This window comes from Corvus hawaiiensis, chromosome 3, assembly GCF_020740725.1.
Source record: "Corvus hawaiiensis isolate bCorHaw1 chromosome 3, bCorHaw1.pri.cur, whole genome shotgun sequence".
Lineage (NCBI taxonomy): Eukaryota > Metazoa > Chordata > Aves > Passeriformes > Corvidae > Corvus > Corvus hawaiiensis.
The window spans coordinates 59,030,337-59,057,990 of record NC_063215.1 but is presented as its reverse complement, the minus strand read 5'-3'; the positions used below and the strand labels follow the sequence as shown (position 1 = coordinate 59,057,990).

Sequence of the window (27,654 nt, the reverse complement as noted above, 5' to 3'; positions counted from 1 at the left end):
ACTGTAATGCATCCGCACTGGGCTTTGTGTCTGCACTTCAAACCTTTGCCAGTCTTCTTTCTAGCTTTCTATTCTGATGTGGGTGCTTCTGAAACATCAATAGAAGTCAACTTTCTGCTTAATTAACTGGTTTTTAAGCTGCTTAATTGCAGGTTGAATTACTAGCTCTTCTGTCAAAGTGAATATGAAATAATACTTAAGCATCTTAGATGTTAAAATAGGAATATTGCTCGTTGTGAAAATTATTTTTGTGTAGTTAGAAGAAAATATTGGATTGATTTGGTTTTTAATAGGCATCTTAATAAAATTACATAAAATCTGTCTGACATTTTGTGTTAATTGCTTGGTTTTCAGAGAAGCAATAACCAAACGCTGCTCTGTGGTTGCTTAAGCACGTATAGATGCAGTACATTCAGCTGGTTGATGAAGTATTAAAGGCAACATTTGGTCTTTGTATCAGTGCAGTTCAGCTCAGTTTAATGGCAACTCTGGATAGTGTGGCAAAGCCTATTCTTCTTAGGAAAATTAAAGTGACCTTAAAATCTTAAGTTTCCTGCTGCTTATGTTGTATGGTGCAATTTTTCAGGGCAGTTGCATCAGACTTGATCTGTTTTCTTTATTTTTCTCTCTTTACTTTAGCTGTCTGCATCACAGGTGGCCGAAAACCAGTTAATGCTGGAAAACAGAGTAAAACTTTAAGTTATGAAGATCAAGTGTTAAAGCTTGTCTATGAAGATGGAGATCCTTGCCCTGCAGACCCTGTGCTGAGGCATAAAAGCTATTTTAGCTTTGTATGCAAGTCTGAAGCTGGAGATGAGAGCCAGCCTGTTCTTGTGTCTTTTGACGAGCAGACATGCAGTAGTTACTTCTCTTGGCATACTTCCTTGGCTTGTGAAGAAGAGGTGAGAATCACTTTTTCAGAAAACACTTGTGGGACTTAAAATTTCTGGGGGGGATTAGATATAATAGCAGTATATTTTAAATTCTTTGGGGGAAAGGTTTCTTCCTGTAGTACAGAAGCCAAATTCATACAGGAGTTCTTGTATGCTTTCCATACTGACATTTTCAACAGGGATGAGCAATACTTGACGAACTCCTGTTTCTGTGTTGAGCCAAGTTAAAACTTCTAACACTTGAGAGTAACCCCTTTGTGGAACCTACTTAGCTGCTTTTCTGTACAGTTCAAATAGAAGCCATAGAGTGTCATGTTGGGAAGTGATGGTTAAGGTACTTCAGTGCTTGAGGATGGATAGCATCTCTGTGCATGGGGATAGTCTTTGTTTCTAGGCAGGTGACTAGAGGCCAGGCAAGTACATGATCAGTTTGCTCAGTGCAAAACCTGATAAACTTCGATAGCATGAATTTAGAATCTGCTTCTGATGTACAACACATGCTGTAACAACATCATTTGGTCAGTTTAGTTGAACTGGTGCTCCAGACAATGCTCTGAGATAGTCTGTAGTTAATTTTAGCTAATTAAAAATGACCAGTAGTGGTGGGTGCATGGACTAAAAGGCAGCACTAGGAATAGAAGGCTAAATGAGCTATTGGATGAATTTAGATCCTTTCTTAATACCTGAATATTTCTTTTTGTGAATCCGCCTAATCATTCTTTTTGCTGTTTTGATTACCTCCAGTGTGACCATCATTCCCTGCAATAAATTGTTTTTCCTCCTCATCACTGTTTCTGTACTACAATAGCTCTGGCTTCCATTTAGGAAAACACCTTCCAGTTTTTCTTTACCCAGCAGGAACTTTCACATGTCCCCTCTTTCAGCTACACACAGTTCTGATTTCCCCTTCAGTAATGTGTACCATGCTGCAATAGAAATCAACAGTACCCGATCCCACTGTGTTTTCTAGCCTGTTAGTTCCATGTGGTGATCCTTAGTGCACTTCTGATCACTTTTTTCACAGTGACCCAAGCTATTTCAGTATGATGATATCTGGGTAGCAACAGTGATTATTTGTTCTTAAATTAAATGGTAATTTTGTTAGTTGCTCCTTATCCAATATCTAAACAAGAATAGATTTCTCAAATTCCACATAGACTGTCAGTAGGTTTATGCATGTTAAGAGTGTATGAAATTGGTTCTGAGGAAATCTAGTACTCAAGCCATCAACTTGCAATACACTAACTTTACATTGTTATAACCAAGCTTGTTTGTTGGAGGTGGTCCAATGATGTGTGGGAGATGAGGAGAGGAAGGGACGGGGCCCGATCTTAAAACCTCATAGTGACTACATTTGCTGGAGTATGTGTGCCAGAGCTTTGTCTTGGTATTGTTCTGATAGGGACTCCATTCCATAAGAATGTTTAAATTATCAAGGTTTTTCATATGTTGCTTGTAGGTGTTTAGTATCTGTAGACAAGCGAAAATTGTAATGAATGCTGCTTTACTTATATTTGAAACTTTTGAATGGAGCCATGCTTCTGGCCCCAAGAAGGATAAGATGTTTGTCAAGTAATCAAAGCAAGTAGTAAAAGAATAAGAGCAATAAATGTACCTTCTTGTAGGTGAAGTGCTCAGTAATGAATGGCAGTTCCCTTATTGACCTGTCTCCTCTGATCCATCGCACTGGGTATTATGAGGCATTTGTGGATGAAGATAGTACAGATGTTTCTCCAGACTTCTACATCAACATTTGTGAGCCTCTCAATCCTATCAAAGATGTCAGCTGCCCACCTGGAGCAGCTGTTTGCATGGTTCCTGTTAATGGATTGCCAATAGTAAGTACCATGCCAGGAATCACTGAAATGTGCATTTCTCTAATAGCTTAATATAGTATCCCTATGTAGAGACCTTATTTGAGCCAGAGGCTTGACAATGGATTAAAGAAATGGAATGCAGAATTAAAATCTCCTCTGCAAAGTTCCCTTTTATTGCTTTTCCCTATGAAGAAGTATTTTTCTATTCTGAACCCCATTGATTTTTTTTGGATGTCAGAAGATTCAATACAGTGATAAATACAAAAAATTGCTACAGAGAATTTTTTTCATGAAGTGAAAAATAAATTCTGTGTCCCAAAGTGCAGTGTGCCAAATATGGACACTGGGAAGCAGAATGTCTTAGCCATTCTGTGGCTTAATTGATATTGTGATAGCCTGTTGCAACTGGAGCAGTCTAGACCCTAGCATGCTTCAAAATGCACTTAGATCTTTCATGGAAGAACTTGACAGCTGCATAAATAGTGAGCCTGTTACAGAGGATTGATTAACTTGTCTGTGTTACTACCTTAAAGATCTAGGCTTTTGCTTTTGAGGACTCGTTTGCAAGCTCTAGAAGATAGACATAAAAAGCTCAGATTGTTTTCCATGAATTTCCATATTAATCTAGGGACCTTACTTCATTCTTAATGCTATTTTTAAGCGATGTGTTGGTAATTTGGCACATTGATGTAAAGAAGAATCTACCTCTAAGATGCAGAACCTCCCTGGCTTTTGTCAAGTTTTGTCAAAATCTGTTTTGAGTTGCTCAACTTGTGTTTTGTTAGGATTGAAATGTAATGGCTGTTCTTTGAGTATAGAATGCAGTTTTCAAAAGAGCAATAGTAGTGCTCCTGTGTAAACGAAACAGATGAATCCGAGCTGATCTAATCTCTGGGCTGATCTGGAATCTAGATGTGTCCTGTACTTCTACTAATAACATTTTTGCTTGTGTAGGATATTGGTCGTGTTACTGAACCTCCCCAGTTCAATAAGGCAGCAAATGAAGTTTACATCACTTACAACAGCACTACTCCTTGTCAGATAAGCAACAGATTGAACTATACTTCTGTTATTGTATTTCACTGCAGCCAAGGAACTAGTCTGGTGAGATATCCATTAAAGTTATGTTGATATTGGAGTGTAATGGAAAGTGGGTAGTAACCGGTGTTAGCTGTGTTTAAAACTAAGTCAAGGATTTGTTTCTAGAATGTATGGATGGACTTGTTTCAAGAAGTACCATATTTGTATTCTTAACTGGCCAAAATTTTACTGACTGCCTGAACTTTAAGCTTGAGAGTAACAGGTTCTAATGATTTCAAGGATCAGATTCCATGGAAGTAATGTAATGATAACTTATCGCTGACATTAAACTTTATGCTGTATTGCACCTTGTTTAGATCCTAAAGTTTGTACTTGTACCTCAAGCTAACACAAGAACCAGTGTAACTGTACAGGTATTACTGTGAAGTGTTCTCCCTATGCTGTAACGTTTTCCATAATCACACACAACTTTAAAAATTTGCATTTAGTTGCTTATGTTTTTATTTTGTGTCAACACCTGAACACTAAATTGAGTTTGCATGGTGATGTGAATCTAGCACTTCTTGAATTTTTTTAATATTTCAGCAAACTGTAGAGAAGCACTTAGATATGATGTTTGTCAAACTAGAGCTTGCTGAAGATCATGAAACCATTTTCTGTCAACATAGGGCATGAGCTGAAACTTGAGGCAGCTCTGAATATTACACAGACCATACTAATACTTTAGTTTAAAACATGATAAAGTAAACAATATTCTCTTTAAACCCTAACTCAGTGAAATTTCTTAATGCTCTCTGCCATCAAGAAGCACAGCTCTCACACTTTTGCTGCTTGCAGCTGAGCTGAACATAAAAATCTCAACCCTAATTAAGAAGAAAGCTTGTGTACCTTGATTGTTTTCTGGAGCTAGGTAGAATGCACTTCCCTTTTAAGTTTTTTAGGTACTGATTATAATATAGTGTTTGTCCTACAATCAGTGAAGTCTAGCCATGGTAGTAACTGAGGTTAACTATTGGGGAGGGGGGGAAATGCAGAGACAACAACAAATTCTCCAAAAATTAAATGTGTCTTCCCATGTTCTTTGGTAACAGGGTAAGCCGAAGATGATAAGGAAAGTTGATTGCACTTTTGTGTTTGAGTGGGAAACTCCAGTTGTGTGTCCTGATAAAGTGAAAACTTTAGGCTGCTCTGTGATTGATGAACAGCTACACTATACTTTTAACCTGACCAGCCTTTCTGGAAGATCATTCGAGGTAATGCCTTCTGGTGGTGTGACATTTATTTGTTTGGTTTTTTATTTACTTATTTATTTATAATTCCCTATTGCTATGAACACTTTAAAACTGCAGGAAGGGTTTCTTTTAAGCATTCTGGGGTGTGAGAAAAGGCTGAAATGTGCTGTGGTCAGTATCAATACTTGTTTGGCTTCTGGCAGAGGAAATAATATTAGAGGGTATAACATTTTAATATTTTTGAGAGTAAATTTAATGGACACAGTGATGGGTAAAGGAATGAGAAATCTTCACCTTTGATAGAGTCTTGAATGAGAGAGCAGGTCTGCTGAGCAGATTTTATCTGTGGTCCTGTGTGCTTTATCTGCAGTTTTGTCATATTAAGAAAGGCCAGACTTGCAAAATTAGTTATCTTCTCCTCCTGCATTATGCAAGTGCTGCCTAAGACTTGTTTTATGAAGCACTTGTGTGATTTTGTAAGTATTAACTCTAGACTTGCTGTGATGGTTCTGGTTTTCTACACAGGTATTTTCTGGGTCCAACAATTACCACGTTGGTGTGTGCAGTGTAGGCTTGCCCCAGGGAAAATGCAGAGATGGGGCAGTGTGTCTGACATCTAAAAGTGGTGTGTCGTCTTTTGGAAACCTAAAGGAAATGAGAATGGACTACAGCCACCAGGATGAAAAAGTCATCTTGCAATATACAGGAGGTGATCGGTGCCCTCCAGGTGAGATCGGAGCAGACCCATTCTTTATGTTCAAAACTTGTCAGGATATTTTTCCCTTAACACATGAGGTTTTGTTGAGACAGGAGGAAGCAACATAGATTTTACATATAGCAAAAGAAACATGTAGTTTTGCTAAATCACAAGCATCATACATGTTGATCTTGCAGATTAGTATCTCCCTAGAAGAGACAGTGCAACTTTTCTGCAGGGATGATTGTAGCTAACTGTGTGCTACATCTAGTTCTCCAATTGGGTTTAAATTCAATGTTTTAGTATTTCTGTTGTCTGTCACTGACCTTTCTTTAAGAAGAAATATATTGAAGTACAGGCTTTGAATAAGGTTCCAAATGTGGATACGCCTCCTGTTCTATTGTGTGTAGCTAAGAGATTATATCTTTCCTTCTCAGTGACTGAAAAGGGAGAGCTCTGTGTGTTCCCCTTCAAGTACAAAGGGAAGACCTATGAGGAATGTATTACAGAAGGGAAGAACAGGCCGTGGTGTGCTACAACTGAAAACTACCAGGGAGATGAAAAGTGGGGATTCTGTAGTAGCAGTAAGTACTTCCTATACTTCATGTACAAGGGTCTTAGCTAACACAGAGATTTAGCTGCACTAAAATCCATACATGCCTGAAAGCCTCATGTAAAATACACTTTTTCTTTTTTCCAACCTTTCCCCTTATAGCAACTGCAAGAAAGGAATCTACCATTATCTTTACATGTGATGAAAATGCTGGTGTTGGGAGCCCATACCTTCTCAGTGAGACTCTTGGTTGTGCTGTGACATTTGAATGGAAGACTCAGGCTGTTTGTCCTCCCAAGAAAATGGAATGCAAATTTGTCCAAAAACACAGAACTTACGATTTGAGAATGCTCTCGTCCCTGACAGGATCATGGATCTTTTTCCACAATGGGAACTCGTGAGTAATGAGCAACTCAGAGGGAGCAGCTTGCTTATCAGTACAGTTGTAATGTGGCATAATGTTTCTGTTTGGTCCCTGCTCAGTGTCTTAAAGCTGTCAATGCTTAACACTTCATATAAATAAAAAATCTGAAGGGACTGAGTAATCACATTCTTCATTCTCACCCTTTCCCTCTATTGGTAACCCTTTTAAAAGGATGAATATGTCTAAACTAAAAGCTACTTAAAAGCTTTCTATTTAAACTTCTATCTTAAAAATGTAATTTTGTTGTTTAAATGCTATTTTTTTTGATTCTTAATAGTGTTGAAGAAAAATCTTAATTACTTAGTTGCTTTCTTTTGACTCAAATGTGTAAGTTGTTGTCTAAAGTTTAACCGGGACTTTTTACCCATATTTCTCGATGTGTTAGCATAGTGGAAAATATGGATGTCAGGAAGACATCAACCTCTCCAGCCTCCCTCCTCCAGTGAGGAAATAGAAATGAACTGGCAAGGATGACAGCATCTAATTCTAAACTTAGGATGGACTGTGGGGTAACAAAACACTTCATTCACCACCTCGCTAGCAGTTCTCTGCCCTAGCATATCTGAGCTTGTATAGCTCCGAGGAGATGCTGAATTTAGGGTAGTACTATAATCTTTATAAGTGAAAAAACTTTTGGATATTTCTTGACTCTGTTCCAATTTCTAGTTTGGACTTAATCTGGTAAATGATCAAGTATTTTTTTTGCATAGTCTTTTACTTGAAAATGACAGAAGTAATCTGCCAAACCTCAGTACATGCTTTATTCTGTCGGCTAATTGGAGATTTAGTTTCTTGCAACCTGTCTAGCTTCCTATGAAGATTCTAAAGTTTGCATATCACTTCTTCAGTTTAGCCTAAATGAATTTTAAAGAAGTTTTGTCTACCGTGTTCTGTATAGGTACTATGTGAACCTCTGTCAGAGGGTACACGAGGGACCCACAGGCTGCCCTGAAAGAGCCAGTATTTGCAGGAAAAGCTACAATGGAGATGTTCAAGTTCTTGGACTTGTTCATACACAGAAGCTGAATGTGACAGGTAGAGAGTTCTGTTTTGTTCCTGTGGAGAGCTAGAGATTAAAGGATTAAATCTTATGTCCTGGCTATAGTAGTTCTTAAATTATGCTGAAGCCTTTATTTTGAAATATTTTTATCAGTGAATCTTCTGTTTAAAAATGAAAACAGAATGTGATGCTTAAGCCATGAGAAAATATTGAAGCAAATAAACAGTGTTGTCATTAAAGCTGTAAGAAATGAATTACCTATCTGAACATCAAGAGACCCTTTTATTACAGTGAGGATATCCAAACACTGGCACAGGTTGTCTAAAGAGGTTGTGGAGTTCCCTACCTTGGAGGTATTCAGAGACTGACTGGACATAGTCCTGGACAGCTGGCTCCAAGTGACCCCACTTGAGCAGGGAGTTTGGACCAGACGACCTCCAGGGGTCCCTTTCAGCCTCAGCCAATCTGTGATTCTATAATTGTGAGAGGGGAAGTCATTTTTGTTCATCCAGTTTGAAAAGACTTACTCTGCATCTACTAACTTCTTCAATTAAAGCAGCATGTGAAGGATGATTAACTGGCTTCACTCTTAGGAAAACAAATACAAACCAATAATGTCAACTTTATTCAAGCTTCTAGTTTAAGGAATGTTTTTCAAATTGGTGCTCAGAGAAATTTTCCATCCATTTACAAAAGCAGTGACATGTATTGCCTGTGTTTATTGCCTGAGTTCCTTTATAAATGGGTATCTTCATTTATTTGTATGTTTAAAAAAATGATACTTTAAATGTAAACTTTTGTTACAGCCATACTGGGGACCTGAACACAGGGTACAATGTAAAGGCAAAGGTGTTTGAGGAGTGATTTTTAAATGATCACAAGTGTGAATGCCTCGAATTACTGAAGTACTGTAATTGATACATGGTCTATGCAGGGGAAAAGAATGCTAGAAGTAAGGAAGTCTAGGGAATGAGCAAAGGAAACTTCTGACAGCTGCTTACAAAAACCTTTTATCACCATTTTTTTCTTCTAGGTGATACAGTGTATATTAGTTATTCCAGTGGGCAAGAATGTAGGAAAAATAAGAAAGTAAGAACAATTATAGAACTGAAATGTGCAAGAACAGTTGGCATGCCCATGCTGCAGAGGTGAGTAATAAATTTACACACCACTGATCTTCATGGCCCATTCCTTTGTACCTGTCTAGTAAACCCTTAAATCTCAGGACAGGGACTGTCTGCTCTGTTGGACAGTCCTTAAAATGATCCATGGTCTGTACTTGCGAGGCATGGGGTCTTCTGGAGTTTATGCAATTGTTCATTTCCATAAACATCGTATTTTGTATTTATCTTAAAATTTCTGGGAAAAAACTTAAACATTCTGATTTCAAATTAGATCTGACAGTGGCTTGGATGCTGTTGTTTCAATGTGCCTAGCCAATGTCATTGTACAACCACTCTTAACTCTGTTCAAAATCTGTTTATTGAAGGACATTTACTGTCGGTAAGTGAGCTACTAAAGCATGGTTTATTTCTGCCTCAATACAGTGTATTTAACCAGAATCTGTCTAAAGTGAGGTATATATGCATGATCACAAATACTTAGAAAGCTTGAGGACTTTTTTCTTAGTCTCTATATTAACTCCATATTGCTTGTAGAATTGGAAAACTGAACAAAATGCTCTGTGTGAGTCAAAGAACTAGGCAGCAAAGTTTGACTAGCTGTCAGGGTTTAGGAATGATATTCTCTGATTCAGGGCTCCCCCTGAAACTATATGCTGCTTGTTCCCCCTTTCCCCTTCTGAGGGCTGGAGAGGAGAAGTGGAGGCACAGAAGATAAATATCATGGGTTGAGATAAGACCAATTTACTGAAACAGAAATAAGATAAGAAAAGAAACGGTAACAACATTAATACCAATGACAGAGGATACAAGAAGGAGCTGAATGATTCAAATGAGACAACGATACATGACTGGGGTCCCTCTGCCGTGCTGTGCTGGCCCAGGAGGGACCCCTTCTCCCTAGAGAAGATGTCCTTCTCCCTGTTCCTAGCAATGATGTGAGGTGGTATAGAATAACCTCTGGGTCCTGGCCATGGGCTTTCCTGGCTACTGCAAAAATTAACGCTGTCCTGGCCAGAACCAGGACACTAGCTTATACCTATTGTTCTGCTTAAATAAAAGGCAGGTTTAGCATGCTGCAAAAAAGCAGCCTGATATGTTCGCTAGCTAAAATATATCAATAAAACCCTTTGATACACTATGGGAATTCTGGAATTTTCAGTAGGAAGCTGAAGTACAGCCAGATCTTCTAAAATCATGAAAGTGCAGAAAAATCCATTGCAATTCTTCAGGTAGCTTTTTTTGAGTGCTACTTGACTATTTTAGCTTACTCTCGGTGTGATGCTTAGGCAGGATGTTGTCACATGTGGGTTAGCAGTTGTCTTTTCCTTTTGTCAGGATGCTAAAAACTTGTTACTCTTTCCTGATATCATCAGCTCTATCTTTCATTTTGGTAGGTTTGATGAAGAAAACTGTGCCTACTACATCACATGGGATACACGTGCAGCTTGTGCTGTGAAGCAGCAGGAGGTAGAGGTGGTGAACGGAACAGTCATTAATCCTGCAACTGGGAAAAACTTTTCTTTAGGGGATGTTTATTACAAGTGAGTAAAAAAGCCCCAAACAAACCCCAAACCAACAGAATGGTAGAACTAGTTACCTTTCTGGAGAAGATTGCTAAGCTGTGCCATTTATCGTCGCTGCAGATCACACCATATGGTTCTCAGTCAGGAGTGTGTATGAGCCACTGAATCATGCTTTTGTCTTCAGTTTATCTTAAACCTTTGGAGGTATTTACATGTTCACTCACACACTGAGGGCAGTATAGCTGGAAAAGTTTGCTTTCTCTGCTTGCTAAGGATTATACTTATGCTAAATATAATCCTTACTTCTACTGTTCAGGGAGGAAGCCACAGTCCTGCATCTTTTCTGGTTGCTGAATTGGTCACTCAGCTTGCTCTGGTATCACCCAGTGATAGCATCTACCACTGTTGCCAGTTTTATGTCTTAGGAATAACCCCAGCCTGTGTGTTTAGACTTAAGAACAGACTTGTCCTCTGTTTCCTCAGGTTGTACACAGCTTCTGGTGATGAACGGACAAATGGTGATAAATATGTATATCAAATTCAACTTTCTGGTATAATAAACTCAAGTTTCACAGAATGCGTTGGAGCAAACATCTGCCAGGTGAAAACTAATGAACAGCGTGTTCGGAGAGTTGGTTCTGCCAGAAATGCCAAATATTACGTTGACGGTAAGTACCTGCTCACCACAGAGAATTGCTTGATGTTCTGTGAATTGCTTCATCAGAAAATGGTTCTTGATTAACAACATCTGTGCTCATCTGTTTCTGTAAAGCTATCCAAAGTCTGTCTAGCATTATTTAGATTGGTTTTTTTTGCTGTGTAAGCTCAGTTGCAAATACAGCCTTAATATGGGTTAGGGCTGGACACTTGAAGACTGAAAGACTTTGTTAAAAACAATGCGAGATAGAAGACTTTGGTCTCCTGTTTCCCTCTGTGCTGCTGCATAAGCAATGATTTCCTTTAGCTAGCTACTTTTCTTTTCAGGGTCTAATGTTAACATTGTTCTCAAGGAAGTAGTAAACTACAAGGTTTTCTTCTCATTGTAGATGATGATTTGGATGTCATATTTTCATCTGACTCCAGATGCGGTAAAGATAAATCAAAGTTTGTGTCTTCAACCATTTTCTTTCACTGCAATCCACAAGCAAAGGAAGGCATCCCTGAATTCCTTCATGAGACAGCAGATTGCCAGTATTTATTTACCTGGTACACAGCTGCTGTGTGTCCATTAATGTGAGTAGTTAACCATTTTCTGAAAGCAGCTTTTGTCAGCACTTCTCAGCCAAAGGCTTCTTTGTGTTTGTTCATCACAGTGATTGGTAAAAGGGGAAAAGCTAAAAAAGCAGTAGATAAATTGATGATCGTGTATGCAGTGTTTGGCACATGACCACTAAATTAAAGCTTGCTAAACTGATCTGGACCTAAAGCTGGAGAGGCACAGTGGAATTAGTATCATTGTTTTCACTAAGTAAAACCCACTGCAGCTGACAGAATATGCTGGTTTGTGTTACTGAGAGGAGCAAACAGTTCGTGGGTGAGGTCTTTGGTCCCTCTTGTCTTACTGTCTGGAAAACTTTGAAGCTATGACAAAGACTGTCCTTTCCCTCTATCTGCCCACTTCTTTAGCCTGGAATGGAAAATCATTACAGGCCTTAAAGGAATAATGAAGTATTTCTGCAATTAAATATGATCAGCTAATCTCCTGATTAGTGAGGGGACAGTGTTAAAAGCAGAGTGTCTGTATCTAAGTGCTTACAGCATTCTTGACAAGTAGGCAGCCTCACTGTGAAAAATGGAGTGACTACTTCTGGGAGTGTTTACTTTCTGGCTGCTAGCTTGAAAGCACAGGGAAACTCTTGATTCTGATTTAAACCCATTGAAGGAGTTTGGTCTGTGCCATAGTCAGATGAAAGATAATTTCTGTAGCTGTTGCAGCTTATGCAAGTGCAGATTTGGTTCTAAAACAGCAGCTTTGTGTGGACAACTGCTGCTGTATAAACTCTGGAGTGCTTAATTGTGGTCTGCAGTCTTGACTGTAGTTTCGTGCACTATTTGATAGCATACTGGAATGTAGGCACAGTACATCTATTTGTGTTTTTCAAGTTGTTTTTTACTTAGATGAAATCCCCTAAATCTGTTTGTGCAGCTCTTAGGTTGGACTGACAGGATGGTGTGGCATGTTGTCTTTTAATCTGCTGTTTCTAATCCAGTTTAACAGAATTTATCAATAGATCCTATCTTTTCAATTTACATTGCTAGATTAACCAATGATCCAGGAAACAATCAGCACCAGACAGATGAGGAGACCCAAATACATAAAGGTCTTTCAAGGAGAAGCCAGGCTGTTGGTGCTGTGTTGAGTGTCCTCCTGGTTGTTCTCACTGCGTGTCTCATAATCTTGCTGTTCTACAAAAAAGAGAGGAGGTAAGAAATTATTAAGAGGCTTTAGAAGTTTCTTTGTCAGGACTTGGTTTTCTGCCAAAAGTGAAAGGGAAATAGTAAACTTTAGAGATTTGAGTTCTGTTTTTTAGTTGGCAGCATCAACTGTCAAACTGCTGGTTCCTTCAAATTCTCCATTACTGTCTGAAGGCCCATATAAAAGAGGGCTGGGATGTACAACTGAGTTGGTCTAGCCTATGTTGTGGGCAACTGCTAATTAAGGAGCATAAAACAGCATGACAACATTGTTAGCATTTGATATCCCTCTCCTTTCATGAAGTCAGGCCATATCCATACAGCAGTGTCAAGGAACAAGTGCAGGTCCTGCTGTTCCTCTGCTTTCCAGACAACTTTTGGGGTGTTTTTCCCTTAGACATGAAAGCCAGAGGGGTTTCAGAACAGTCAGCCTGAAGCTTTAGCAAGGGGGAAGATGTACATCTTCCCAGACTGAATTTTGTTAGAGTGGTTCAGGGTCAGTGTGATAGTTTGCAGCTCATTTGTTGCCACGCTTTATGTTGATGGTAGAAATCCAGTGAAGAAAAGTGAGGGCTAGTAAGTGGATATAGTCTTTCTAATGTAGTATTCTTCCTTTTCCTTAGGGAAATTGTAATAAGCAAGATAACAAACTGCTGCAGAAGATCATCTGGTGTTTCCTACAAATACACAAAGGTAATACAGTGACAAAATCAAATTTGTTTCTTGTAAAGTTTTTTTTAAATTAAGCTTTTTTTAAATAAATAAATAACCCCCTTAATTTCTAGTTCCTTTACTGCATGGATACCGTACTGTGTGGCATCAGGAAAGCCACATAGCTGAGATATGTATATATTTATACTGTGAAATGGGAAAGGAAGATAAAGAATTGAAGAGCGGTCTATAAATCACCAAGTAACGTGCAAACGTACAAGAAGAGAACAAAGTCTGTTTCAGCACAGTGAAAAGTGATCTCTTGCAGTGTTACTGTCACAGCTACATTAAACCAAGGTCGTGTGTGCTGTGGGATCTGACGATTGGGGAGATCAGTGTGTGTCAGTCTGGAGTGGCAGATACAGTCTGGTCTTTTCTTTTCTTGCAGATAAACAGCGAAGAAGAAGCTAATGAGAATGAGACCGAGTGGCTTATGGAGGAAGTCGCAGCACCAAATCCAAGAATGGCCAAAGGAGGGCAGGAGAATGGTCACATTGCTACCAAGTCTGTTACATCTGAAGCCCTTACCTCTCTCCATGTGGATGACCTGGACAGTGAGGATGAAGTGTTAACCATTCCAGATGTAAAGATTCAAACAGGAAGAGGACTAGACAAGAGCAAGCACCCACAAAAGAAGCCACACAGTCTTGGCAGTGATAACAAGTCTTATTTACTGAATGGAGGAAAGGAAAGGAAAGCAATAGCCAAGCCAGGCCAGCAGAAGGCACAGAACTCTACAAATACAGTATCATTTCATGATGATAGTGATGAGGACTTGTTGAATATTTAATAACCCCTCTTGTGCCTAATCAAATATATATAGAGAGATTATATATAACGGGACAACATTTCCAACCAAATATGAGGACTTCAGCCTGAAAGATTTTTCTGAATTTTGCCTTTAACAAGAAACCATTGAAAAGGGAAGAAGAGAAAGATTTTGTGATTGTTTACAATGATCTGTTCAGTAATGACTGGATTTCTGACATCCAGTTGGCTGAGTTAGTTGACTCTCTCTAGCCAGGACACTTTTTTTTTTTTTGAAGTCTCAGCATAGATGTTAAATGCTTGCTTAAAAAAGAGAAACCTTTGAAAGGAAAGGATTAAGGCTCAATGAAGCCCCTGGCTTCTGAGATTCAAGTTATCTGACTACTATCGTTTTAACTCCTTGTATTTATTGATCCTCACTACTCAGGTTTGCTTGATAGTAACATGTTCTTCCTGCCGGCAGGGTATTATTCTATGGGTTCACCCATTGTGAGACAAGGAAAAGTATAACTTTTGTGTGTTGGGATGATTTGATGTAAATTTTGGAACTGGTCTAATTTATCCTGTAAATTTGAATATCCATTCTAATTTAAACAGATAATTGGTTCAAAGGTGTGGATGGAAAGGTACAATTCTGTATAGCTTTAGCCTGAAATGGTTCCTGTTCTTCGCATGGTATTTTTTTTTTGGTACTGGTCGTATGACTGACTTTATCAGTATTTGCCTAAGCAGCTGACAAGCACCCAAAGATTTTTTTTTTCCTTGATTATGGCTGGACTAGGCCAACTGCACAGACAACCAGAGTTTTCAAGGATGTAGAGGCAGAGTTCCTGTAATACAATCTGTGCTACCCAGTTTGTCATCACCAAGAAAAGCCCAAGGACTAGAGGAGCCCTAGTCTGCATAATGCTTCTCTCTGGTATTAATATCAAGAAAATAAATTTGGGCCAATGTTTTCTGATAGCCTGATTTCTAGTCCATATGCTATGATCCTGGCCATGGTCATTGATTTGAAATGTTGCTGGTAATGAATGCAAGTCAATTTTTCTCTAGCAGTCTTGCTCTTCTCCAGGTATTTCCTAAATAAAATTATGGACAATGATAGGGTTTCAAAGCATTGTACAAGAACATGCATTGGTCAGAATCTTTTGAAACTTTTTGTTGTTCCTTTTGGCTGGCTTATTCAGTTTCAACAATGGTTTCTTTTTATAAAAACTCCATTTTGAATCAAAATAGTGTAATATAAAGTATTCAGCAATTTCAATAAAAGATACGAAGTGGGTATTCCAAATCCCACATCTCAAGTCTGGAATCCTTCTTACACTATTCCGTATGCTGCTCACCAGCCTAGCGGGACCCTTTCCTGCTGGGATGGTTTCTACCTCAATTGTGTCACTCAAAATGAGAACCAGCGTTTGATGACAAAGATCAGAATAGATAGGTAGGCTCTGGTGGTACGTTCTTTCTTTTATCAGACTTGGGTTTTCTTCTTCTTGTATTGTTACCAGTGGAGCTGTAAATCAGTTTGGCTTAAGCTTCATCTTTTCAAACTTAAATCAGCATTTTTCATATTTAGAATTAGGTGAGCTGGGGGAAATCAGAGGCTTGATGGTGTATTTTTAATACTGTCAGTTATCATTACACAGTTTTCTCAATGCATGTTGGAGAGTTCTGTTTCCCTTCCTCAAGTCATCAAGGCTGGCATTTTGGAGTTGTTTGATCCATGAACCCACTGCATGAAATTATTTCTCCTGTGTGAAGTCACATGGTCTCTTTGTTTGGGCTATGCCTAACGAGGCTTAGGTAGAACAGAGCTGCCCTGTCTGGGGGTGCTTATTTGAGCAGTATCAATGATAGAATTTGTATCTGACAGCAGTGGGAGGTAGGTAGGCTGGCTGAATCTTACCTCATAGAGAGCTGGGTGCAAACCAGCTTCACCGGACTATTTTTCCCAGAAGAATACTCTACTTACCTGTAGGGAGGGAAGGGTTATGAGGATAGCAGGGCCCAGATGAGTATGTACAAATGGATGGGCCAGGAGGAGAAAGTTTGCCAGTCAGCAACATGACTCCTTGAGAAGTGTCCCTTAGAAACCCACCTGCCTGGCACACTCCCACCCAGCCTCCTTTGGGCTGGCTGCAGAGAGAATGGTGGGAGATGGGGAAAACTGGCCCACTGTTCCTTGAACTTTCATGGTTCAAGGGAAACTTTTACACACCGTTACCAACTGTTTAAATCATACTGCTTGGAAACGATGTGAGGGTTTTTTGGGTGTGTTTTTAAGATGCAGCCTAATGCCTTAGCTTCACCCACTTCCCAGGCAAGCTTTGGCTTCAGTTCCCTTGGCCCCAGCTGACTGCACACATTCTCCTGCTGAGGAAGGCTTGCAGGGACTGGCTCTCAGCGTGGTGACTGCTGTGTGCTTTTGCATCCGTATTTCCCTCGCCAGCTCCTCACGGAACACCTGCAGCCAGGGAGGCAAAGGTCTGTTGTGGGGTGGTGCTGTGCTAGGCTGAGGGTGACACAGCTGTGAGTGGCCAGGAGAGGAGTTCTTGTTAACTTGGTGTAGATGTTCCTGATGGAGAAGAGGATGAAGCAGGAGAGGAGAAATTACATCTGTGTGATGTGGGGAATGATCTTGAAGTGTTGGCCTGCAAAGCAGCTTTCACAGCTGCTCAGGCCACTGTTGGTCTGTAGATGATGAGCAGCAAGATCAAGTTCTGGTTTTTTGGGGGTTTTTTTGAGTGTATTGTGTCTTTAAATATTTTTCATTGTTGCCTAAGCTATTCAAATTGCTTTCTGGGCAGTTTTTCACTTTTTTAATGTCTTTTAAATGTTACCTTCACTTATGCTTTTCTTTCTGATGGAAGGCTGCTGTTGTCAGCAAAAGATACGGGAGTAGTTGGTATCTATCCATAGGCAGGACAATGTACTACTAGAGCCTGATATAACTGCATTTATTTGGGGTGCCTGCAATAAAGTCTACCTAAAGTCTTCTAGGTCTTCTGTGGTAAAAAAAATAGGTGTTTTGGCCATAGATACTGTATATTGTGGCTTCCCACAGCTCTTCCCAGTGCATAATTCTGTAGTGAATGCTTTTTCTCTTTTGTATCACTACAAAAATATGGTCAGGTGAAAATTGTGTTCCCTGATACAGGTGGGGTGAGGTTTTCCATGGGAATGGAAGAGTGTGGAGGGTGAGGGATGAGACACACATGATACAGGAATTTTCAGGAAAGCTCTTCCTTTACTGCTATGTGGCTCAACGTAGAGACACTTCTTTTTCAGAGTGTACCCACCTATTTTTTACAGATTCTGGTTAAGAAGCTTTGCTCACATGTGGTGCCCAGCCATTCTGCACTAAACCCATGTGTTGCTTGTATGTTGGTAGAATTTTCCATCTATGTTTGCTCTTTAAACATACCTATTATTTGAGGAGCTGACTTGCCTAATTAAACAAATAATCCCAAAACCCCCAACAAAACTGAAGGCCTGTGGCCCATAGGGGCTTTTCCAGAGAACAGGAACATATAAGCGCTCTGATTAGGGGTTAAATGCAAATTCTCCCTGGGTGAATTAAGGTCTGATTTCAGATGAAACCGAAAAAATAAAGCTTGCGACATGTAGTTTAATAATTTATAGAGTTAATCTTGACTTTTGGTCAAATATCTTTGTTACTTAAGTAGCTTTGCTGCCAACTAAATATATCAGTTCTGTAGAGAGGACCTAGTTGAGGTTTTTTGTGTGGTTTTGAAGCCAAAATGCCAACCCTAGATGACATTTTAGAGCACGTTGGAGAGTTTGACAGGTTCCAGAAGCAAACTTTTTTGGTCCTGTGTTTGTTATCTGCTTCCTTCACCCCAGTGTACGTGGGGGTCTTCTTCTTTGGGTTCATTCCTGAGCATCGCTGCTTCAGCCCCGGGGTGGCTGAGCTGAGCCAGCGGTGTGGCTGGAGCCTGGAGGAGCAGCTGAATCACACGGTTCCCGAGTGGGATGGCCACGGGGCCAGCTTTGACAGCCGCTGCAGGAGGTACGAGGTGGACTGGAACGCAACAGGCATCAGCTGCACTGACCCCCTCGGCAGCCTGGTGGGCAGTGGGAGCACCGTCCCCCTCGGTCCCTGCCGGGATGGCTGGGTCTACAACTCCCCGGGGAGCTCTCTCGTCACCGAGGTAAAAACAGCCTCCTTTGCCCTGTCCCCTCTGTTACAGACAAGGTGAGAGGTGTGGGAGAGGGTTGGTAGAGCCTTGGCTGTGTTAGAATATCGCCTACTTACCTGGAGAAAGGATTGTCTCTCACTGTGAACTTGCGCTGGGGGCTTTACAAGTCATCTTCCCTCTGTCCTTGCTGTGAAGTGTTGCTTTGGCTGCTCGGGAGGCTTATATCTCCAGCTGGGGAGCAAAGCATGTTTCAGCAAATAAATCCCCAGGTAGATAAAGTCCAGTTCTGAATGAAATTCCTGTCACATGAGTGGTCCGATTTGTGAAGGTGTGTAAACAGTGCAGCTTGCAGGGCTGCAAACAAAACTGGCCAATGCAAAGATCTTTATTTCTTTCCCCCATCCCCTTCTTTTTTCTCTTTTTTTTCCTTTTTTTTTTTTAAGGAAAAAAGTCTTTCAAAGTTGGTTTCAAATAAAAATGAATGTCAGTCAGTGTGGGGGAAAGGTAAATGTTTCCCACAATTAAACAGCATTAGTCAGGAATAAACTGTAGAAAAGCCAATGACTTTTATGTTCTCAGGAGGAGTGAATAAACTGAAAATTGTACTTAAGCTACTTAGTGTACTTTAGCAGTTTAGGTGCTTTAAGAATAAACCAGTAACTGTGATGACAATCTTGATTTCATCATAGAAAGTTCCACCAAATGTTTCCACCAATGCTGCAGAGGTGGTGGTAGTCAGGATTCTTTCCCCTGTATGTATAACGAACACAGAAACAAAAAAAAAAATCCGTGCCTCAGGGCAGATGTAGATACTTCCAGCCTCCTCCAGGAGACCAGTGCTCCATGGGAAGCTGGAAAAGGCAGGCTTCTGAAGGCATCTAGGATACTTTTAGTAAAGGCATCACACCTAGTCCTGAGTGGTGTGCGGGTACTTCTGTGCCATGCCAAGGTATGAGGCAACAAGAACTGCTTAGAAAGGTTCACCATCAGCCACAAAAAAAGGCTGTTTGAAAAACTCAGGGTGATGATGCTTATTTGATCAATGAGGGCCAACACAGGTTAGGGTGCCAGTTTTGACAGACAGTAACTCATGTTCTTTCCAGAAAAGAGAGATGAGACATGAATAGGAAATGCCAGTAAACTGCTTAAGGGCTTGTTCCAGTTTTTAATGTTGGACAATTAGTTAAGTTAGTAGGATTTCTGTGTGCTGACAAAACAGGCATTGAGCCAGAAACAAGTTTAAATCTTTAACTGAAGTGAAGGAAACTTGTGGATGTGAGCCATTTCACTTTTTTGTCTCTGTGTGCTCCTTTAGTTTGACCTGGTGTGTGAGGACTCTTGGAAGTTGGATCTCTTTCAGTCATCTGTGAACGCTGGGTTTTTTATTGGCTCCATAAACATTGGCTACATTGCAGACAGGTATGTGTGGGCTGACAATAAAACTCTCTGACCTCCCTTATCCATGTTCAGCAGCCAAACTTAGGTAAAGGTTGTGCAACTGATACCATCTCTGCTCTTCTGAAAAGAAGGTCATCCCCGTGGATATTCAGTTGCAGCATGAGCCAGTATCCTGCCTTTTAGGTTATACCTGGTGCTGAGCACAGATCTGCTCAGCAAGTCCTGCAGAGCCCACGAGGATTATTTTAGAACTGCACACCCCAAACTTCCTACTGTGCCACATCAGAACCCTTAGGTGTTAACCAAAGCCAGGAAATGCTGGTTTGGAGCTCCCACTTTATATATATATATATATAACTCATACTTATTTTTCATTCCCAATGTAATAGATGTCAATGTGGGACTATTCTTTTTTTCTGAAAGTTTTTGTGGAATTGCAGAGCAACTGGCACAGTAACTTTTCATGGAATAGAAAAGCAGAATAATGAGTAGTGGGCGAGGAATAAAAAGCATGTCTCTATTTTGCATAGCAAAATTGGATTTTTTCCCCAAAGATACACAAAGCTCTTACTGGTTTAAAATGCTTCCATGACTAGTGGTTTGCTTCATGCCTATTATTTTCCAATCCAGGTTTGGCCGTAAATTTTGCCTTTTAACGACAATCCTTGCAAACATTGTGTGTGGAATCCTTCTGGTCTTCGTGCCCACCTACCTGTGGATAGTCATCATCCGGTTCTTGCAAGGGCTGGTCAGCAAGGGCTGCTGGACTGCGGGCTACATCCTGGGTGAGTTCAGGACCTTCTCCCAGGAGCAAGACTAGCTGCAGAAGATGGAGGAAATAAACTCGACTCCAAAAAACTTGAAAAAAAGCCATTTAAAAAAAATGCCTCCCATAGTGTTTTATTAAGGAGTTTTCTCCCTCTTTGGCTTCTCAGGATGTTTTCAAGCACTGTCATTAGGGAGAAATAGCAGTAGCCTTCAAAGCTGGAGCAAATGGTGGTATATTAGGGCTCTTATGTAGAGATAGGCTTTCCCCTATGGCACAGCTCACCTTTGCAGGTCTATCTGGGCCCCATGGCTCCTCTTCCTCTCGTCAGGCTCTGGCTGGGGAAGGTGACTTGGCAGACCACAGCCCCTCTAGCCCGGGCAGCGACAGGATGGTGACAGAGGAGGCCATTAAAGAAGCAGGCAGAGGGTGGGGAAAACTTGCGGCATTTTTATGACATGAAGAGCATTAAAGGGCAAACAGAGGCTTCAGCATCTAAAAATATGTGAAGAACAGCATGTACTTGCTGATAAAAAGACAAGGTGTTTGTGTACCTGTGTGTATCCACTAGTCTGAGGGGAGGCCAAGCAGTGGAAGACCCAGCCTGTGTGGGTGCCTCTCCCAGAGCCCTGCACCAGCTGTGTCTGCTGGTGAGGCACGGTTGGTTGCCCATCTCAGGGCAATTTTCTGGTGCAGGGTAGAGCTTCGTGGGACTTCTCTGATTTTTCTGGAGTGATGTTCAGTCTCCTGTCCAAAATACCCAACTGCAAGCAATCACTGAAGCAGCAGATTAAGTATTTTAAAAGCTGACTGATAGAACATTAACTGGGTTAGGATGTCAGAAGGCTCTACCAAATGTCTCTGAGAAATGCAGTTCATTGTCATAGTGGTAAAAATGTAAAAGTCAGTGCCCTAAACTTCCATTAAGTCTTTCAGTGGAGGCATCTTGCTAATGCAGTTATCCAGATGTCTCATATGATTAAAATAAAATAAAAGTACCTATCCCACAGTCCAGACTGTCTTCTGCTAGGACATGATTATTCCTTCCTGTGCATTTCTGGATGCTCGCTTGGCCTCTTAAATCTTTTCCTGGCACATATGAAATCTTCATCCCTTCTTCTGGGGAACTTTAAACCATTTTAGAAAACGAAGTCCTTTTCAGGACAATGATTTGCCCTATCCTGATATTTACTCTGTTACATCTTGTTACTCCTGAATTCTCTTGAAACTCTCTCCTGAAAAAATGCTATCCAGAAGCAGCCCCAAAGCTCTGTTAAACTTTCATCTTTTCCCTAAGGGTGGCCAATACTGAATGTCCAGGGAAGGATACAAGGACAGAACAACCTTGCTGTCCTGCTCTGCTGGGGCACTTGTCTGCCCTTCAGCTGCTTCTAGCTCAGTTCTACTGAGCCTGAGGAGATGTCTTTGTGCATCGTTTAGCTGAGCAGCATTAGCTAATCTGTGGTTCCAAAACTCAGCAGTTCCTTTGGCTGCTAATTATTTCCTTACTGTTCTTTTTCTAAAGAGTTTTCTTTCTTGGAATCACACAACTGCATGCAAAATGTTGAGTGTGCTTGTGCCTGCTGGCTGGAATAGTTACTTTTAAGTCTTGTTAATAGAGAGTTAATGTGTGATGTGATACTGTGATGCTGACTTGCAAAGTGCAAATGCATCGTGATGCCACCCCGGCCTGGGAGCTCTGTGCCATCCTGTGAAATTGGTTTTCCTTCTGTCCTTGGAGTGAGATGCAAGCCGAACTGCTGCACTTAGGAAACCAGATGTTCAGCTTTGTTGTTGGGTTGGAGACATTATGTATGTTGGCATTAGATTTCACAACAAAATCCACCTGTATGAATGCTTGATTTAGGCAGAGATCTCCGCAGCAGATGTTCCAGGATGTCTCAGGCCAGTGTACTAGCAGCAGCAGTGTTTTCTTCCCTACTGGACTTTGGGTGCCAGAAGAGCAAACCAGGGGATTTTGTCTGGAAGCATTATGCTGGGAAGCCCATGATTACCAATGTTTCTCCAAGATGTTACTGTAGTGCTGGTCTTCCAGTGTCCCCTCGAAGCAGGTTTCTCCTGCATGGAGCAGCCATGGCGCTCACCTGTCCGTGTGTGCCTTTGCAGTGACAGAAGTGGTGGGCCCGCAGTACCGGAGGACGGTGGGGATCCTCTACCAGGCGGCCTTTTCTGTCGGGCTCCTGGTCTTCGATGCCATCGCTTACGCCGTCCCTCACTGGCGGTGGCTGCAGCTCGCTGTCACCCTGCCCACCTGCTTCTTCCTGCTCTACTACTGGTAAGGGCCCTTTTGTTGTAGCTCTGCCCACGACCCAAAAAACCCCAGCTTCTCCTGCTTCCCAAGGCTTGATACTGAGAGAGAGTGGGCGCTCCTTTTTGGTTGTGCACGTCTCTTGGTGCAAAGAGGAGGTTCACAGCAAAAAGGAGAGGGAAATAGGACCCCTCAGCAACTGAGATCTTGTTGAATCCTAGCCTGTGCACCTCACCTGACATTGTGTTTAAAAAGCAGACCACTTTGAAAAAACACTGGAGGAAAAGTGGATTAATATAGTTTATTATTTTCTTTAAGCATTTCATAAAAGAAAATACGTGCCTTGGCATAATTTAGTTGGCCTTACATTGAAAATATGGTTACTGAGAGGTCTTCTAGTGCTAACAACTCTAACAGGTTGTTAGCATGTTCTTTTAAGGAAAAAAGTTGCAGATTTTTGCCATCCAACCAAAAAAAAGCACTTGGGTACTCCTTCATTTTAGTTTCCCTCTTCTCTTTTTAATTGACATTTTTTGGTTTGAGTGCTTTGGATTTGAGAAATTGTCTCGATGGGTTAGGACTTGTAGAAAGAAATTTTTTGCCTTCCTTCTTCCATATTTTTGAATTGGTAAGCCAGTTCTATCTTGTTTACTACTTCTTAACCTGTAATAGTGGAAGTGAAAAATGGCTCCCTAAGAGGAGCTGGTTTGTGGTGAATGGGCTGCATAAGATGAGAGCACCACTCTCACTCAAAGCCCCTCCCTGACTTATCTTCAGTAAACTCCTCTTTGACCAAAGCCACTATCTCAACTGTTCCTTTTCCAGTCTCAGCCATGGGATACAGTACTTTTCCCCATACTGCAGGAGTGGGAAGTAGCTCATAAAACCCACCCAAACAAAAAAAAAAAATCCATCTGCCTCTATTTAGTCCCTCCAAAGTCTCCATGCATGGGAGAATAGGTAGGCTTTATGTTTTGTCATATAATGGCATCTACTCGCATTGTAGGTGCCTTCCAGAGTCTCCCAGGTGGCTGATATCTCAAGGAAAAAATGAAAAAGCTATGAAAATTGTCAGTGATATGGCTAAAAAAAACGGGAAAAAGATGCCTTCCCATTTTAAGGTGAGCTCAGGGCTTGCTTGTGCATGTAAGTAAGCAGCATGTGATAGTACCTTCCATCAGTTCCTCCCAGAAGAAATTTAATGTATTATGTACTGGCTCTTCCATAGGATATTCAATTTGAAGAAGAAGATTGTGGAAAGCAGAATCCCTCACTGATGGACCTTTTCAGGACACCACAGATAAGAAAAAACACACTCATTTTGATGTTCAACTGGTAAGAATATAACGCTAGAGAGCTGGTTTTGGAGTTCTGGATTTGCAAACTCCATCAGGACGCAGACCTCTGTTCTCCGACCGACTAACAAATCCAGGATGCTCTTCTCTGCCCAGGTTCACAAGCTCTGTCCTCTACCAGGGGCTCATCATGCACATGGGAATGGATGCTGAGAACATGTATCTGGATTTCCTCTATTCTGCACTTGTTGAATTCCCAGCCGCCTTCATCATCATTGTCACTATTGACCGTCTCGGGCGGCGCTACCCCTGGGCTGTGTCGAACGTGGTGGCTGGGGCCGCCTGCCTTGCCACAGCCCTCATCCCAGAGGGTAAGTCCCCTGAGTGAAGCCCTCTGGGGGCTTCCCACCCTGTCATCTGGAACCCCCATGCTGCTTTGTGAGGGTCCCTGTGCCACTGCTCATGTGGTGCTGACTGTTCCCTCACTCACACGGGTGAAACAAAGTCCCTTGAGAAGATCAACTGACATGGGATCAGAAGTCCCACAAAATAACACTGCTGTATTAATTGACACCTGCTAAATCACTGGGATACTTTTAAATGTGTTGAATGTATTTTCTCTGCAGACATGCATTCATTAAAAGTGGTTGCTGCTTGCATTGGGAGAATGGGAATTACAATGGCTTTTGAAATGGTTTGCTTTGTAAGCACTGAACTGTATCCAACTTATATCAGGTAGGTGTATCCTCTTCCCAGCTGGCATTTGGCCTGGAAACAAATAATTGAGGCTGATGTGTATGTTATGTTTTATGCTAAATTTAGTTATCCTCAAATGTATCAGAACTACACAGATACTGTTGAACATAAAGTAGGTGAAGCACAGCTAAAATGCTTTAAAAACATAGCTTAATAAAGAAAAGAAATGTACATTTACACAAGGGGAAACTCACATGAACAAAATAAAAGGAAACCTTGGGAGAACTAGGGTGGGTGAAGGATCTGAAGTCCCACAGAGTGCCTGGATCTTTCCTGTGCATGGGTGAGAGTTGTGATCCATCCCTTTCCAGCTGCAGTACTCTGACACTAACATGATCCCTTTGCTGCCAAACCAGGAATCTTGGGGTGATGGTTTGCTCCTCTTTGTGCGATATTGGTGGAGTCCTCGTCCCCTTCATTGTCTACAGACTGGTGGAAGTCTGGTACGATCTGCCACTGATTGTCTTCAGTAAGTGCCACCGCACCTCCTTGCCCAGGGTGCAGCAGGGGGACCCAAGTTCCAAAGGGAGGGAAAAGCCACCAAGGCAGCTGCTGTAAATTCAGCAGAAGCCCATTGCTCTCTACAAGGCCTTAGCCTTCAGTTTATGACAAGCTGGAACTTGTTTATGCATTCCATGTCTTCCTTGCCCCTATGATTTCTCCTTGTATTTTAAAGGAAGTTAGAGCCAAATACATACTTGACAGATGGCAAAGGGCTCAGAAAAATTTTGATGAGATGAATATTTGATGGCTTCCATGCTGATCTACTGCTCTTCTGTGTATTATATTGTCTGTCCAGCAGTGAACCCCTAGAATTTCACATAATTGCCTATTTAATGGAGTACAAGTACGGCTGTTACGCTTCAGCTTTTCTGACACTTTAACTGGCTCTTCTCCAGCTATTTGGAAAGCAGCTGGTAAATAAATGCAAGATAAGTTTTGCAGACTAGTGACCTGAACTTTCAGGTCAGGGCCTGCAACATTTTTATGAATCTTAGGTCAGCACATTATTTATAGAAAAGTACCTTGAATGGCAATATGCAGATTTTAACAGACAGGACATCTAGAAGGGTGCTTAGTACATTAAAAATATTTATACCAAACATGTATGACCTGGATAAAAGAAATTATCAGTGGAGAAGTTGATCACGTTTTTTAGGAGATAATACATTCCGTACACGTTTTCTAATCTTATGTGAATAGCATAAAGATGGAATATGTTTCCTGGCATGCTCTAGCACTAAAAAGACTTCTTTCCTCTACAAAGGAAGGATTGTCTGCCCTGTTAGAGGTGTCCTAGCTCAGTGCATAACACACAAGAGGACTTGGCTTGGCACTGTCTCCACAGGGCAGCCACAGCTTCCATTTTTGTACCAGCACAGCAGTTCTGCATATAGAGGCTTGAGGTGCACATCTGGCATGAGGAACAAAATAAAGTGCCATTGACAAGTCCTTTCTGTCTGGCAGTAGAAAGTGCTTGATAAATCCTTCAAGCTTTGTGCCTCTGTTTTGAAGCTGTTCTTGGTTTGACTGCGGGTGGATTGGTGCTGCTTCTGCCTGAAACCAAAGGAAGAGTTTTGCCTGAGACTGTGGAGGATGTTGAAAACTTTCACAGGTAAGTCATGATGATGAACTTTTAGCAGCTTTCACTTGGAATTGGGCAAAATCCTTGTCCAGAGGGAAGCCCAGGGATTACTTGGCTGCCTTCTTTGATTCCAAGAAGTTGCTGAGTAATTTCCAGACTCTAACTGGACAGATTCTGGACTCCTTTTACCACATATTTACCTAGGCATCTTGAAAACAAGTAGCCTAGGCCTTTACTGGCCTGTGAATAGCTGCACTTGCCTCTCCAACGTGCTGCAACACCATTATAAATGGCATTTGTGTTAAAAAAAAACCCTTAACAATTGAACAGAAAAAGGACAGTCTTGATAGCAGCTTCACAAGTGGTGCGTGGAGCACCAGTATCTGCTGAGGAGCCAGAACAAACTTAAAGGAATATATGATCATTTTCCTGGGCCCAAGGCAGAGCAGGTAAAGAACTTGAAGTTAGGTGCTCACTTAACACCTTCATTCCTGGCTGATGTTCATGTCTTGTTACCCTTGCAGGCAAAGTGCTCCAAAGGCCAAAAAAATCTATCTCCATGTCCAAGGATCAGAAGTAACACGTGGCTGAAGAAGGTGTAACTCTTGCTAGGTAGTCTGCTTTAGGGCAGTAGCACAGAAATGCCACTTAGAATAAATACCCCCTCAAAAGTCTTGCCTGTCTTATTTCAATTTCTCTGCATATCCTTTATTTACAATGTTTAGGGTTTTCTGATGGAATTGTCCCTATTGCTGCATAGCTGTACACCAAGAGAAACATATTTTAGGGCTGGGGAATTTTTGTATCACCTGTGTGGACTTCAACGTGGACTTCAAGAGATCTTAACTTGAATGTGGTGGGATCCATCCCGACAAAACTTTGTAAGCCTCCATGAAGTCTGACTTGGTTTTTCTTACGAAGGGGCAGCACAATATAACAGAGATTTATCTCCATTGTAGAATCAAGGTAACTACAAACCTGGGTCAGTCGTGTGACGAGTTGCACAGAGTTTTTTAAAAACTGATTTTATTTTCTCCTATTTTATTGGCTACTCACAAGGGTGGGCATGTGGCAACTCCAGAGCACAAAAAAGAATGCACAGGAGAAAGACTAATTTCCTTCATAAAGTAATATCATTATATGCGTGTCCTGTTGGGGCATTCTTTGGAATGAGCTGGGATCAGGCTTGGGGACTTGCAGGACCCTGACCAAGGGTCCTGTGCCTCA

At 41.2% G+C, this 27,654-nt stretch overlaps 2 protein-coding genes across 4 annotated transcripts in view; both read left to right on the top strand.

The window, feature by feature from the left end:
- Positions 1-15,502, top strand: part of IGF2R (insulin like growth factor 2 receptor) — a 57,664-nt gene extending 42,162 nt beyond the window's left edge. For 2 of the 3 annotated variants that reach the window (XM_048299441.1, XM_048299440.1), the window contains 15 exons: positions 640-902; positions 2,519-2,731; positions 3,665-3,814; positions 4,843-5,004; positions 5,509-5,710; positions 6,118-6,264; positions 6,396-6,630; positions 7,556-7,692; positions 8,691-8,805; positions 10,176-10,322; positions 10,788-10,972; positions 11,351-11,537; positions 12,564-12,728; positions 13,343-13,412; positions 13,819-15,502. In XM_048299441.1, the coding sequence (XP_048155398.1) occupies positions 640-902; positions 2,519-2,731; positions 3,665-3,814; positions 4,843-5,004; positions 5,509-5,710; positions 6,118-6,264; positions 6,396-6,630; positions 7,556-7,692; positions 8,691-8,805; positions 10,176-10,322; positions 10,788-10,972; positions 11,351-11,537; positions 12,564-12,728; positions 13,343-13,412; positions 13,819-14,220 (2,780 nt within the window). In that variant the 3' untranslated portion in view covers positions 14,221-15,502. The other variant, XM_048299442.1, reaches the window with a different exon arrangement.
- A 103-nt stretch (positions 15,503-15,605) lies between these two features.
- LOC125323993 (solute carrier family 22 member 2-like) lies at positions 15,606-27,101 on the top strand. Its single transcript, XM_048299446.1, has 11 exons — positions 15,606-18,370; positions 19,674-19,777; positions 20,387-20,541; positions 22,650-22,818; positions 23,798-23,912; positions 24,020-24,126; positions 24,243-24,457; positions 24,713-24,821; positions 25,199-25,311; positions 26,358-26,457; positions 26,952-27,101. Exons 1-11 carry the CDS (start codon positions 17,960-17,962, stop codon positions 27,016-27,018), a joined length of 1,665 nt encoding a protein of 554 aa, XP_048155403.1. The 5' UTR covers positions 15,606-17,959; the 3' UTR covers positions 27,019-27,101.
- Positions 27,102-27,654: the final 553 nt, after the last annotated feature.

Coding starts and splice junctions, on each gene's coding strand:
- LOC125323993 (XM_048299446.1), top strand. CDS start 17,960: ATGCCAACCCTAGATGACATTTTAGAGCACGTTGGAGAGTTTGACAGG. Junction 25,312..26,357: donor TCTGCCACTGATTGTCTTCA/GTAAGTGCCACC, acceptor TCTGTTTTGAAG/CTGTTCTTGGTTTGACTGCG. Junction 26,458..26,951: donor GATGTTGAAAACTTTCACAG/GTAAGTCATGAT, acceptor TTACCCTTGCAG/GCAAAGTGCTCCAAAGGCCA.